General features: G+C 25.1%; 1 protein-coding gene across 1 annotated transcript; it reads right to left on the reverse strand.

Moving 5' to 3' along the window:
* Positions 1 to 6,276: 6,276 nt before the first annotated feature.
* Positions 6,277 to 11,060, reverse strand: LOC145840268 (serine/threonine-protein phosphatase 2A regulatory subunit B'' subunit gamma-like). The gene is made up of 4 exons (XM_082947461.1): positions 10,845 to 11,060; positions 9,410 to 10,123; positions 9,012 to 9,224; positions 6,277 to 7,073 (listed from the first exon to the last, which is right to left on the reverse strand). Exons 1-4 carry the CDS (start codon positions 11,021 to 11,023, stop codon positions 6,836 to 6,838), a joined length of 1,344 nt encoding a protein of 447 aa, XP_082803587.1. The 5' UTR covers positions 11,024 to 11,060; the 3' UTR covers positions 6,277 to 6,835.
* Positions 11,061 to 12,098: the final 1,038 nt, after the last annotated feature.

Below are 12,098 nucleotides of genomic sequence, written 5' to 3' on the forward strand. Positions count from 1 at the left end.
GTGGTCTGATGATCGAATTGGCATGATCAACCCTTTTTTTACACAATAAATTGCACTGAACTTAAAAAACAAAAAAAAAGTTTAATTAAAATTACGCCAAATTATAGAAATATTAATAAATAATCTGTGTATGCTTTCAATATGCTTTAAGTTTATCTTTAGGGAAGCACTCAACTGATAAGGTATCATAATTTTAATAAATGATAATCTTTTAATAAACAAGTAGTTTTAAAAAAGTTTAGTCAAGCTTATTTTAAATTAAAATATTTTATCATACTTTATGTTTTACTTTGTTTTTCGAACACTTACACTTTTTTTCACATAATCCTATCTTTTTTTTTCTTTAAAGATGTGACATCAATAAAAACAATAGTTTCTGTTTAGATAGAATAAATTTATTGACTGACAAAAAAATGCGCTCAAAAAGATCAGTCAAAGGAACTGGTGTACAAAAAACCTTTCGGTTATCAAGTTATACTCCAAGGGTACAGTTTAATACTTGTCTTGAACATTAATGCTAAATTAATCAATTCCGCGCTATGTTTTTTTATTCTGCAAAAAACATTTTTTGTTATTTTATTCGGTTGCATTTTAAAATATACATACTACAGCTAATCAGCAATTTTGCTTATTTTGGCATTTAGTCATCAGTAGAGTAATTTATACTGATTGACTAGTTCTTTAATTAAATGCTGAATTTTACTTATATTATCAAAACTGTTTAAAAAAACTAAACATGATTTTATTGAAGAGTTTAAAGTCTATAAAATAGTAAAACTTTTAGTGAGTCTTTGTTTATGTTTTTTTAATTAATTTTTCTAAAGCCATTTTTGTTTTCTTGTAAAATATGTTTTTTAATTTATGCTTTTTTGTAGCTATGTTTGTAATAACACAATACTTATGTATTCAGCATATTTAGTTTGAATATTAATCAAAGTGCGGTATTTTATTTTCTTCATTTCTAGTTTTTGCTACATAACGACTCAAATAAGGAATAAGCTAATTTTTCGAAATTTTTGTAACTCGGAAAAATTTGTTTGGTTTGAATTAATTTATTTTTTTTTTAAATAAGACTCAGATAGCTTAGTAAAATATTCATTATACCGTTATTATTATAAAGTTTTAAAATACTTATCAAGTGTAGCTTTTTCAGTCTAGATTCTCTAAATTTTAGCCCTTTTGAAATAAGTGAAAGAAACATAAACTCTATGCACACTATAGCAACTTAAACCAATTAAACAACAGGTAGACTTGTATGTTGTACAGAGACAACAAATTATTTTAGTTTATACAAAAGCAATCTTCCGTGACTTAAATAAAGCTATTCAAGTTAATCCTTATGCAGGTTTTTAATGAACTTTGCTTTAAATAAACTCTTTTTGGGTGGTTTAGTTTAAATTTTGTTACTCACCGATGATAAAGTAACTATATTGTGTTGTTTAAATTTTTTAAACTGTAAAAAAGTACTTTTTTCAGTAATTTTTTTATATACTTAAACATTTTCTATATATCACGTCAATAAAGACTTCTTTTTTTTAGCTAAAAAGTTACAATGTTTATAACAACCCTGCATAACTACTTTTTAATTTTAGCTTTTAGAAATTTTTAGCCAAATTATTTTTGAAGAAAACTAAGTTAAATTACTTGTAAATAAAATCATGAAAAAGCTTAATAATTTTACAAACGAAACTCATTTTTGTTATGGTAATTTTTTTTTGTTACATTTTATAAACAACGTTTAAATTTTTGGCTTAATGGTAAGACGGTTAATTTTCTTTGTTTCAGCTAGTGTTTTTATATTAGTTTCTTTATAAACGTTCACAACTTGCGTACAAAAGTTTATTTATTTATTAATAAACAATAGATAAGCAGCGTTTTTACATAATGGACTCGATGTATTAGAAAAAACTTGTTGTAGACGTCGTTTTTTTGTATTATACTTCAAAAAAAGCTTTTCAACAACAAAATTGTAATAAAGCAACCATCAAGTTAACACCATGACTAGCATGTAAACAGATTGATAAAAGTTTTAAAAGCTATAATTTATTTAATGTGTAAATTAGTAAATTCTAATTTATATACTTTAGCACAAGTTTTTAAATTAAAAAAAGTCACGAGCTCTAGATTCATTTTAATAAGCCTTAGTTTACTAACCTTATAAAGATGACACAAAAACTGAAATATTTTGTCACCGAACAATAATTTAGTTTGTAAATAGAAATAGCAAGTTTTCCCTTTAATAGATAGTTTTATAAAATCTGAACCTTAGGTTTTATCGATACCATTTTTTTCCGAACGAAAGGTATAAGTATACCTACGTATACAATAAAATCTGAACAATAAACAACTAAAACGTACAAACAACTTTTTTATTATATTTATCTATTTAATTAGATATTTAGAAAACACTAGATTACAAAAAATACTGTTATAACAAAGTATACTCACCTAATTCTATTTATGAGTAAATCATTAAGCCTAAGTTTTTAAATTCAAAGCAAAATACGCTTATATAGAAAAGTATAACTTTTAAAAACTTTAAGCCTTTTAAGATTCACCTATCATAGCATAATCTTTGCAGTTTTTAATAACATTTTTTTAATTTATAAAATTTTACTACCCGTTGCACTTCTAATTCTAAATAACAATAACAGTTGCTTTTAAGCATAAATTTAAAGAAACAGAACTGTTAATAACATCTTGAATGAAGTTCGAACTGTTGAAAGTAAAGAAGAAAATTAGCTGCTTATAATAAAACTCAAACTTTTATTTTGTCAAACTTTCGGTTATCGAGTCGTACACCGCATACTTTTACGATATATTAGAAGCTAATAAAAATTAGCTGAATTTTTAAGTTTCAAAAATAACAAATAAAACGTACAGTAAGAAAAAAAATAAAAGTTTAAACAAAAGTAAAGGCTGCGAGCCGAATTTTGCTGATCCCCGATGTGGTGTTACTGTTGTTACAACAATTAGCATTGATAAAATATAAGTAGTGTATAACTATTAGAAATTTTCAATTTAAAACAATTTATGATCCTTTTAGTTCTAAAAATTTATTTTGGTTTAATTTGTTCAATTTAAAAATTTTGTTGCTAATTTTTTTTAGTAAAGATGTATGTACAATGTTCAACTATCAAAAACTATAGTTCTTTTAAATTAACATGCCAATATGTTTTTAATTTAACAAAACATGTGACAAATGAGCTAAAAATTATTGAATGTTGTCTTTTAACTTAATGACAATAAACTTTATGAAGTCTAGCGATCAAAACTAGTTTAAAAATACTTCTTTTTATGTAACACCTGTGTTGTTTGTGAATTTTGTTGCTAAATTAACCTTACCTAAAATTTAGAATAAAAAAATCATGTGATTGTTAAACGATTGAAAATAACACACTAAAGTAGAATGATATAGTAATACTAGAAATTAGAAGAAAATAATTTACTATTTTTAGTTTCTAGTGTATTTTTTTTAACTTTGTACATAGTTTTTTTTTTGGTCTATAGCAATAGTTTAACAACAAAAAACTAATTGTATACAGTTAAAACATTGTAGCTATTTCACATAAATAAAGATGACCCAAGGAGATATTTAGTAAAGTTTAAGTTTGACTGGTTGGTATATAATACAAAGAAGCTTAATGATTTAGATAGACAGAAACACTTTTTAAATGCACTCTTATGTAATAATATTAAAAACATATTTACAGGTTTAAAAAAATTTAATTCAATGTTGTTTTACCTTATTTTGTTAATATTTCTTACAATTAAACAGCTAGCTATTACCAACTTGATTAAACTGTACAGCACAGTATATTATTAACATCTGGTGAACTCTTAACCTAATATAAGACATAAAAGTTAAAGACAAATCAAGACAACAACTTAATTTATAACAATAAATAGTATTTTTGGTTTAAGTTTAGTAAATATATCTACTAAAACTATTTATACCAAAATGTTATTATCTGATAAAATTTATTTTGTCAGTACCAAAAATACTTTTTACTAAAAACACAGTACACTAGATACATAGTAACATCTGACTAGCTTCTTTTCATAAAATCAACTTATTTATGAAAAAGTATTTCATTATATTTTTTAGTTGCTCGTTTGAAAAATTATACTGCTTGTATTGATAAGTTTTGAATTTAGCTGAAAAAGAAGTCTTATAAAATTATAAAAACGATATAAAGATCTACTATTGCACAACACTTTGTGAGCAATCAGAGTTTTTCTAAAAAAATTAGTTTGGAGAGATTTAATACAATTAAAGATTGTTATAGCGTGTTTGACTTGGTCAAAATGGAAGCTATATGTATTTTTAATAGAAAACCTACCACATTTTGGCAAAAAAAAAAGAATAGAGTGTTGCTTTATTTACTTAATGCTCTTTTTGGTGCTCACATGTTCGAAATAAATCAGCTCAAAATTTATACCCAAATGTGTATTTTCGGGAATTATTATGGTTAAGCTATTTAATTCTAAAAAAGCACCTATAAGACTCAAAGTGTTTAAAAATAAGTTTAATTAACTATATTTTTAATTTTTTTAAAGTTATTTTTAAGGATGTTACGGGTTTGGCAAAGCAGCAAAGTTTATTTTGTATATTTGATTTATGAAACTGCTGTGAGATTATACTGTTTTATTAGTTCTGTGTCTTATGACTACCTTTCATTTTCTTAAGCATACAATTTATATACAATTTTTTTTTTTTAATATATAAAGTGGTGTATATAGTATTAACATAATTTAGCAATACTTATCATTTGATAAGTAGTGTATTCGTTTTATTTATAATTCTAATTATAAGAACAAATTCACTTTGTTAGTTATGACTAGCGCCATTACAATAGGAACAAATCAGTAAGGTGCATACCTAGAACACAGGAAAAAGTGGGTACCTAATAATTTTCAAAAAAACACTTTATGCTTTGTACCCAAAATAATCGCTTAATTAAATTTAATTTAATAAAAATACATAAAATTCTAATTTGTTTTAAGTCATCAGATTTTTTATAATAATTGAGTAATATTGAAGTTATTTTAAGAAACACAATTACACTGTTTCACCGCTAAGCGGATTTCTAAGTGTAAACTGTAATAAAATAATAATGATAAAAATTAAGAATAAAATAAAACTTATATCTATTAAATTATATGTTGAGAACATTAAAGTTAAAAAAGTGTATTAATAAAAATATTAATGCTATAAAACCTTTAAAAAGTTATTATAAAAAAGCGTTTAAATATGTTATAGACACGTAAAGACAAACAATTGAATTGTAGTATATAGTTAGGCATTAAAATTAAGAGTATATAAGTACAAAACATTGTATAATTAAAAATTAGAGAGTTGGAAATTAATTTGACATAACTTACGTTGTTCCTTTGGTTAGATTATAATGTTTTATTGTTTTAAACAATTAAAAACAAAATAATAGGGGTATACAATTGAAAAATTATTTGTAGTTTTAAACATTGTTGATATGGTTAGGATAGTTATGTTATCATGCAGAACAAAATGTTTTTTTAAGAAAAATACTAGTACTACTTATAAAGGAATAAAATTGTGTTATATTTGTATTAGTCATATTAAGATCATGTTCCCGCTAATGTAACCTAATATGACAGATGAAAAGCAGGATTTTTTTTACTTTTTGAAAATAATTTTAAAATGCGTACCTTATCAATGATTCATCAAATTTTTTATGTGTCCCTAAGCGCAGGAACCGATAGCCTTTTATAAGAAACAGACTAGTTTCACTCTACAAGTCCTTCTTAGGACACACTTTAAATTATAAAAATCCATCATAGCAAATGTAAAACGAAACAAAAAGCTGTTTACTCAAAACAAAAAGAGCATACTTGTAAAAAAATACAAAAAACATTGAAATTCCTTTTACTACACTATTTGCTTTCTTTTTTTGCTTAAAAGAACGTCGCAGGCCAAAATGTTTGGTGGACGAGTTTGAGGTGTTTTGAGTTAGCGCAAAATGATAATCATATTATATTTAATTAATTTTAAATCTCAAAAACTACTTCACATAGTTAAAGTAATTACTACAACTCACTAATCTATTTAGTTTTCGTAAGGTTTGTAATTCATACATGAAACTAATATTAATTTTATTAGCAGTCAATTTTTCACTGTAGGTTGTTAAATTATTAATAAATAAAGTTAAACTTTTTTTTAAAAATTATTAATACGTGCGTATATAAGTAAAATTTAAAAAAAGTTACGCTAGCTAGCTATTAGAACAAAATTTAGAATTAAATTTAACTTTAATTCGTAATACTAATCAAAAACGAAGTAATACAGAAATTGAATGATTTTTTCAATAAGCTACAGTTAATACATTTTACTGATCATAAAGACCATGAAAACTAAAAATAACAAGATATTTACTCATTTTCAGAATAGTGTAAAAATTAAGTAAAACATAAACACAAAAATTTAGCAAAAAGAGTATGGTATAAAAAAATTTTCCTAGAAGCTTTTACATATATAAAGTTTTTATAAGTTGAAATCTAAAAATAAGTAAAACTAAGGAGTTTTTGGCAAAAAAGATATAATATTTTTAGAAATTTTAGCAATGTGTTCAACATTGTTTTATTTTTATAAAAACAACACTTAAAAATCAACAACCAAGAAAATATCCAGCATATTCTATAGACTTATAACAACTTAATGACAATTGCTTATGCAACTAAATCAGTTTTTCTAGTCTCTTTTCTTTAGTCAAAATAGAATATATCCACCTTCTTTCATACTTACGTAAACAACAGTTTGTTTTTAACCGTAATGCTCAACAAATCATCCGCTTAAGTATCACACTTCATCTTCAACCGATTGGTCTGCCACCAGACTTTCTCGGTTTTCATACGTCCAAAAACCGTTCAAATCTATCAGGATGTTAATCACGGTTTCACCGTGGCCACAATTTATCAGATCTTGCAGGGTTATGTGAAGAGGATGCTGCGGTTTGACCATATCGAATATTTCGTCTTTCACATCTGCAAATGAAACTGGCGGCTGTTCGTATTGCTTCATCATTTCTTGTATCGACCTGTTAAACATGAACAATTGTATGTGTGTCTGTAACTAAATAGATAAGTCTACTATAATATTCAAGTATTAATCATTATAAAAAAATATAAAAGAAAAATTAAATTTTTAAAAGAAGGTTTATATATTTAGCAGTTGTTATACTTAAATCTACAAAATCAGAACTTCATTTTGAGCTATGATTTACTATAAAATTAAGAAAAATAACAATAACATGATTTGGTACAAATAACTTAACACTATAGTTTAAAATTTTTGAATCTTAGATTGAAAGAATAAATATATTTTAAAGTTAAAGTGATGTAAAACTTATTTAATCAAAAATTAATTTATAAAAATGAATACGTGAAAAATTTAATTTTAAGGATATTGAAAAAGCAACACTAAAAATTTAAAGTTATTTCATAAATACTAAATTTGCTTGAAGTCTAAAAATTGTTAAGTATTTATAAAATTTTCGAAAACTTGCAAAAAATTAACTTTTTTTTTTATTAAACATACAGGGTTCATACGAAAAATTTTGCATAAGGACATACCCCAATTTAGACTGACAATTTTCTAACCCTTTTTGGTCTACGCCAAATTGGGCTTATAAACAGAGGAAACTATGAAGACTATTAGTTTGGTTGTAATGGCTAAGCCCAAGCACATTAATAATAGGATGTTTTATTAGTTTTTTTTTTCAATTCTAAATTATTTCATTTTATATAGACCTGTGGAAAATATAATAAATATTTTAGTTTTCTGATTACAGGTTATCACTGTACCTCAGGGTTTCTCAAATTGGGCCAAGTTACAGAAATTTAGGGGGCCATAAGCGGCAAAGGGGCCAATGGGTGGCCATGAGGTCATAATTTAAAACTTACAATAGATATCCTGGAGTTGGTGAAGAACAGCAAAAAAAGGTCTTAGGCGTTTTTAGAGGTAGTTTGATACTTAGGCTAGATATTATGAAAAATTTTCAGTAAATTTAAGGGGCAATAAGCTGTAAAAGGGGGAGCCACAAAGCCATAATTTGAAACAAAAACTATATGTTCTGGACTTGATGATGAAGAGCAAAAAAATGTCTTAGGAGTTTTCAATGGTAGTTTTTTGAAAAATCATGTCGGAGGGATAAATTATTAAATTTGTTTAGAGGGGGCCTTTTGTAAATAAGTTTGGGAAACCCTGCTCTACATTAAAGAGTGCCAAGCTCACGGAGTGCTGTACTACAAAAATCAAACACTTGTATAAAATAAAAATTCAAATTAATAGTTTATTTATTCAGAATATAACAAACAAATTCTCAAACTTCTATTAGAAATTTAGAAAAATTCTAGCATTTATATTGACAGATATTGAAAATTTTCCAATAACACTTAGGTTTTAGTAAAAATAAGGTAAAAAAGGTCAAATGCTTATCAAAAGTAAATTTATAACTTGACAGTCCTTTAAAAAAACAAACTGATTCTCAAAATTCTTTTAGAATTTTAGACATTTTTAAGTACTTATACAGAAAAATCTTGACATTTGCCACTATTGCCTTAATTTTAGTATAAGTAAGACTAAAATATATTTTCTTTTTTACATCACAATTTAAAAACTATAAAAAAATGATTTCTAAACTTATTAATAATTAACAAATTCCTCAGCATTTGAACTTATGTTTTGCCAATATTGCAAAAAAAAAAAAACTTAGCCTAATTTTACCTTCGTATGAACGCTGTACATAGCTGAAAAGTTGATATTATATTTTCTTTAACTTTAAAATCTTAATTATAACTATATTCTTAAAATTTGAAAAAAAAAATTAAATATATTTGAACAGGTTTTTTAAATAAATTCAATTTATAAAGAAACAAAAAGTTGTTAGAAGTTAATTTTAGTATTGCATTTTGTTAGCTTTTGATCATATAATATTGAGTGATCACTAAAAAAAACTTTACAAAAACTCACTTACCTGAAAAAATAATGCAGATTATAAATATTTAAGTAACCACAATTTTTCACATCTAATAGTTTAAACAAGTATTGTATAGCAGCAGGCTCTTTTCTATTTTCCATTGCCAAAACAAAATCTAAATAAGTTTTGTAATCCATTTCACCTTCATAAGTTAAACACTTTTGAAAAATTTGGTCTAAAAAGCTTTGAGTAAGAGTACCAGTTCCGTATCTGCAAAAGAAAAACAATTACTTACAATAAATATGGTGAACATATTAGATAAAACTTTGACAACATTATTATACATAAAAAATAAATTTATAAAGCTGAAACAAATTAAATAATAAAACTATCAAACTATTTGTTCAACACATATTTTAAAAATATTAAAAATATAATACAAAATGTTGGTTAACCTTGCTAACTCCTCTTTTTTCAGCATTCCATTATGGTCTTTATCTAAATTAAGATATTGCCCATAGACTCTCAATGCAGATGGAGCGGAAAACCAATTTGCTTCTTGCACTTCTTTTGACAAATCTTCATCTCTCAGCTCAAGTAAATCATCTAAGAAACCACATGACAAAATATCAAGAATCTTAATTCTACCTGTCCTTAATGGGTCTAAGTAGAAGAAAAATTTTCTGACGCCTGTACATACATAAAAAGAATAAAAAGATTTTTCAAGTCCATCTAATTGTGGTAAAGTTGGTATGAGTTCAAGAATATAATTTTCGAGGTCTGCTTCTCTCAGATAACCTTTCCCTGATATATCGTACAAACTTAGACCTATCCTTGTTTGGTGAAGCCAAACCTTTCTCATAACATAATTAAAAAATTGAAGAATGGATATTCTACCCCAAGGGTCATTTTGGTACAATTTAATGAATACCTTTGATGTAAAGTACTGGTTGCATTTTGGTCCAAAAGAGCTTTTAACTTTTAAAAAGTCTTTGTAATTTATCATCTGATCCTCACCAGCTACAACAAGAGTTGCATTTTTGTCAAGTAAAAACCATAGATTTTGAAGCTCATCATTATCCAAAAGTTCTCTACTTTTTCGCTGAAGAAATACTGCTCTAGACTCTTCTCTTAACTTGCATAATAAAACTTCATCTTCATTGGGAAGTCTGAGAAAATTTTATTATTATTGCTTTTAGATTTAAAAAATTATATTTATAAAAAGTAGCTGCCTTAATTTTTTTATGTTAATAATATACTTGGGGTTGCTAAATGATTTGGGCAAATTTCCTCCAGGTTTTTCAGAAGTATACACTTTTCTGTCTACTTTTAGTTTAGAGTTAATTTTAAGGTAAAAACTGTGTTAAATAGTTTAAAAAACATTGAAAATATACTCTAAAGCTAATTTTACCTTAAAAAAATTTTGATGATGAGAAAATTATTTTATCTACATACAGATTTTTTGAGTTAAATCAAAATTTTATTACTTAACATGTTAAAAAATCCAGGTTTTTCCAGTTTTTTTTTTTTTAATTCTCAAATTTCACAATTTTTAGCCTAAATTGTAAAACTCCAAGTTTTTCCATGTTTCAAGGTTTTTTGGCAACCCTGTATACTGTGTATAATTTTTTTTAATTGCTTTTGATTTAGAAATTAAAAAAAGATTTCAGCTTGAAGCTATATGTTAGAAACTTTTTATTACAATAAAATTTAGCTGATAAAATAGTTGAATTATTAAGTAAAATAATAGTAGTTAATCAACACATTTACATAAACAACAGATCAATTGTGTAAGAAAAATAAAAACTAAATCAGTTTTTTTTTAACTATGGATTTCATAAAAATGTTATCTATAATGAGTATTGTTTTAATTTTAGTCAAAACAGATACCTAAAGTAAAACTGAGGAATTTTAGAATAGGAAGAACTTTTATTGGTCAATGATGAGTTCAATTTCCACTTTTTGAGAAGTTGAGTAAAATCTTTAGTTTCATCTTGTTCTTTCTGTTGTTCAACTTTGACTTTTGAAGACTTAAGATTTGATTCTTTAAGCTTTGTTCTCCAGTTCATAGTTTTATGACTAGTTTTAAATTATATGAAAAACAATATAAATTCTATTTTTTATTGAAAATTTGGATATTTACAAAGTTAAATTTTTCTAAAAGTACATAGCAAGTAAACTAAAACTGCAAATAACTTAAGGCCATAGGGGGGGTAGAAGCCATTTTTTGACCAAAAATTACATATAGACTTATATTATAGTAAATTTCATAATCTTTCAGATGCTTTTTTTAGATTTTAAAAATATTAAGTAACTTTTTTTTTATGACAGGTTATATAAAGGGTTGTCTTTATAAAGGGTATATAAAGGGTAACTTTAAAGCCATTTTTCTTGAGTTTTTAAAAACGGGCTTTAAAATCTATCTTCTCCTTCATTTTTCAAGCAATCTTCTTCAAATTTTCAGGAAATGTTCCTTACAATATGAGAAAAAAACGTTATTTGTGAATTTTAATAATTTTAAAAAATAAAAATTTTATGACAAAAATAAAAATAAAAAAAAGTGATTTTTTATCAAATAATTTTTTTTTTTCAAAAAAAAGGTATTTTTACTTGAAATTTTTTAAAGTCACAAATAACGTTTTTTGTTATTGTATAAAGAATAGACTGTGAAAGTTTGAAGAAGATTGCTTAAAAAATGAAGGAGGAGATAGATTTTGAATGCATTAGTCTTTTTTTGCCGTTTTAGTTTTTCCTTTCCCATAAGGAACCTGTTATGCGGCCCAACTTTGGCCGGTCATATCTCAAAAACTAATTCAAATTTTTAAAAACGGTAAAAAGCAACTTGAAGCTTAGTAAAAACTCTATAAAATAATATCAACTTGTAAAAAATATGGCCTACCACCCCACCAATGGCCTTAATTGCAAAAAAAAAATTATATATATATAGACTAAAATACACAAAATAAACTTTTGCTTGGGATAGCTTTGGGGAATTAAAGAACATATATATATATATACATATATACCACAGATGCTTTTGTGTCTAAACTTTATTACGGCGTTTCACTGCTCTCAAATAAATTTAAGAACAGATCTACGGTGTCTATAAAATATTAACAAACATTAGAAAAAAAGCATGTATAA

The sequence above is a fragment of the Thalia democratica genome, chromosome 7, assembly GCF_965202585.1.
Source record: "Thalia democratica chromosome 7, ktThaDemo2.hap1.1, whole genome shotgun sequence".
In the NCBI taxonomy this organism is placed as follows: domain Eukaryota; kingdom Metazoa; phylum Chordata; class Thaliacea; order Salpida; family Salpidae; genus Thalia; species Thalia democratica.

What these genes read in the sequence shown, in the direction of transcription:
- LOC145840268 (XM_082947461.1), bottom strand. Translation starts at nt 11,023, where the DNA reads ATGAACTGGAGAACAAAGCTTAAAGAATCAAATCTTAAGTCTTCAAAA. An exon ending in AAAAAAGAGGAGTTAGCAAG is followed by an intron (nt 9,225 to 9,409) that starts GTTAACCAACAT and finishes TTTCTTTTGCAG; the next exon opens with ATACGGAACTGGTACTCTTA. An exon ending in AATCTGCATTATTTTTTCAG is followed by an intron (nt 7,074 to 9,011) that starts GTAAGTGAGTTT and finishes CATGTTTAACAG; the next exon opens with GTCGATACAAGAAATGATGA.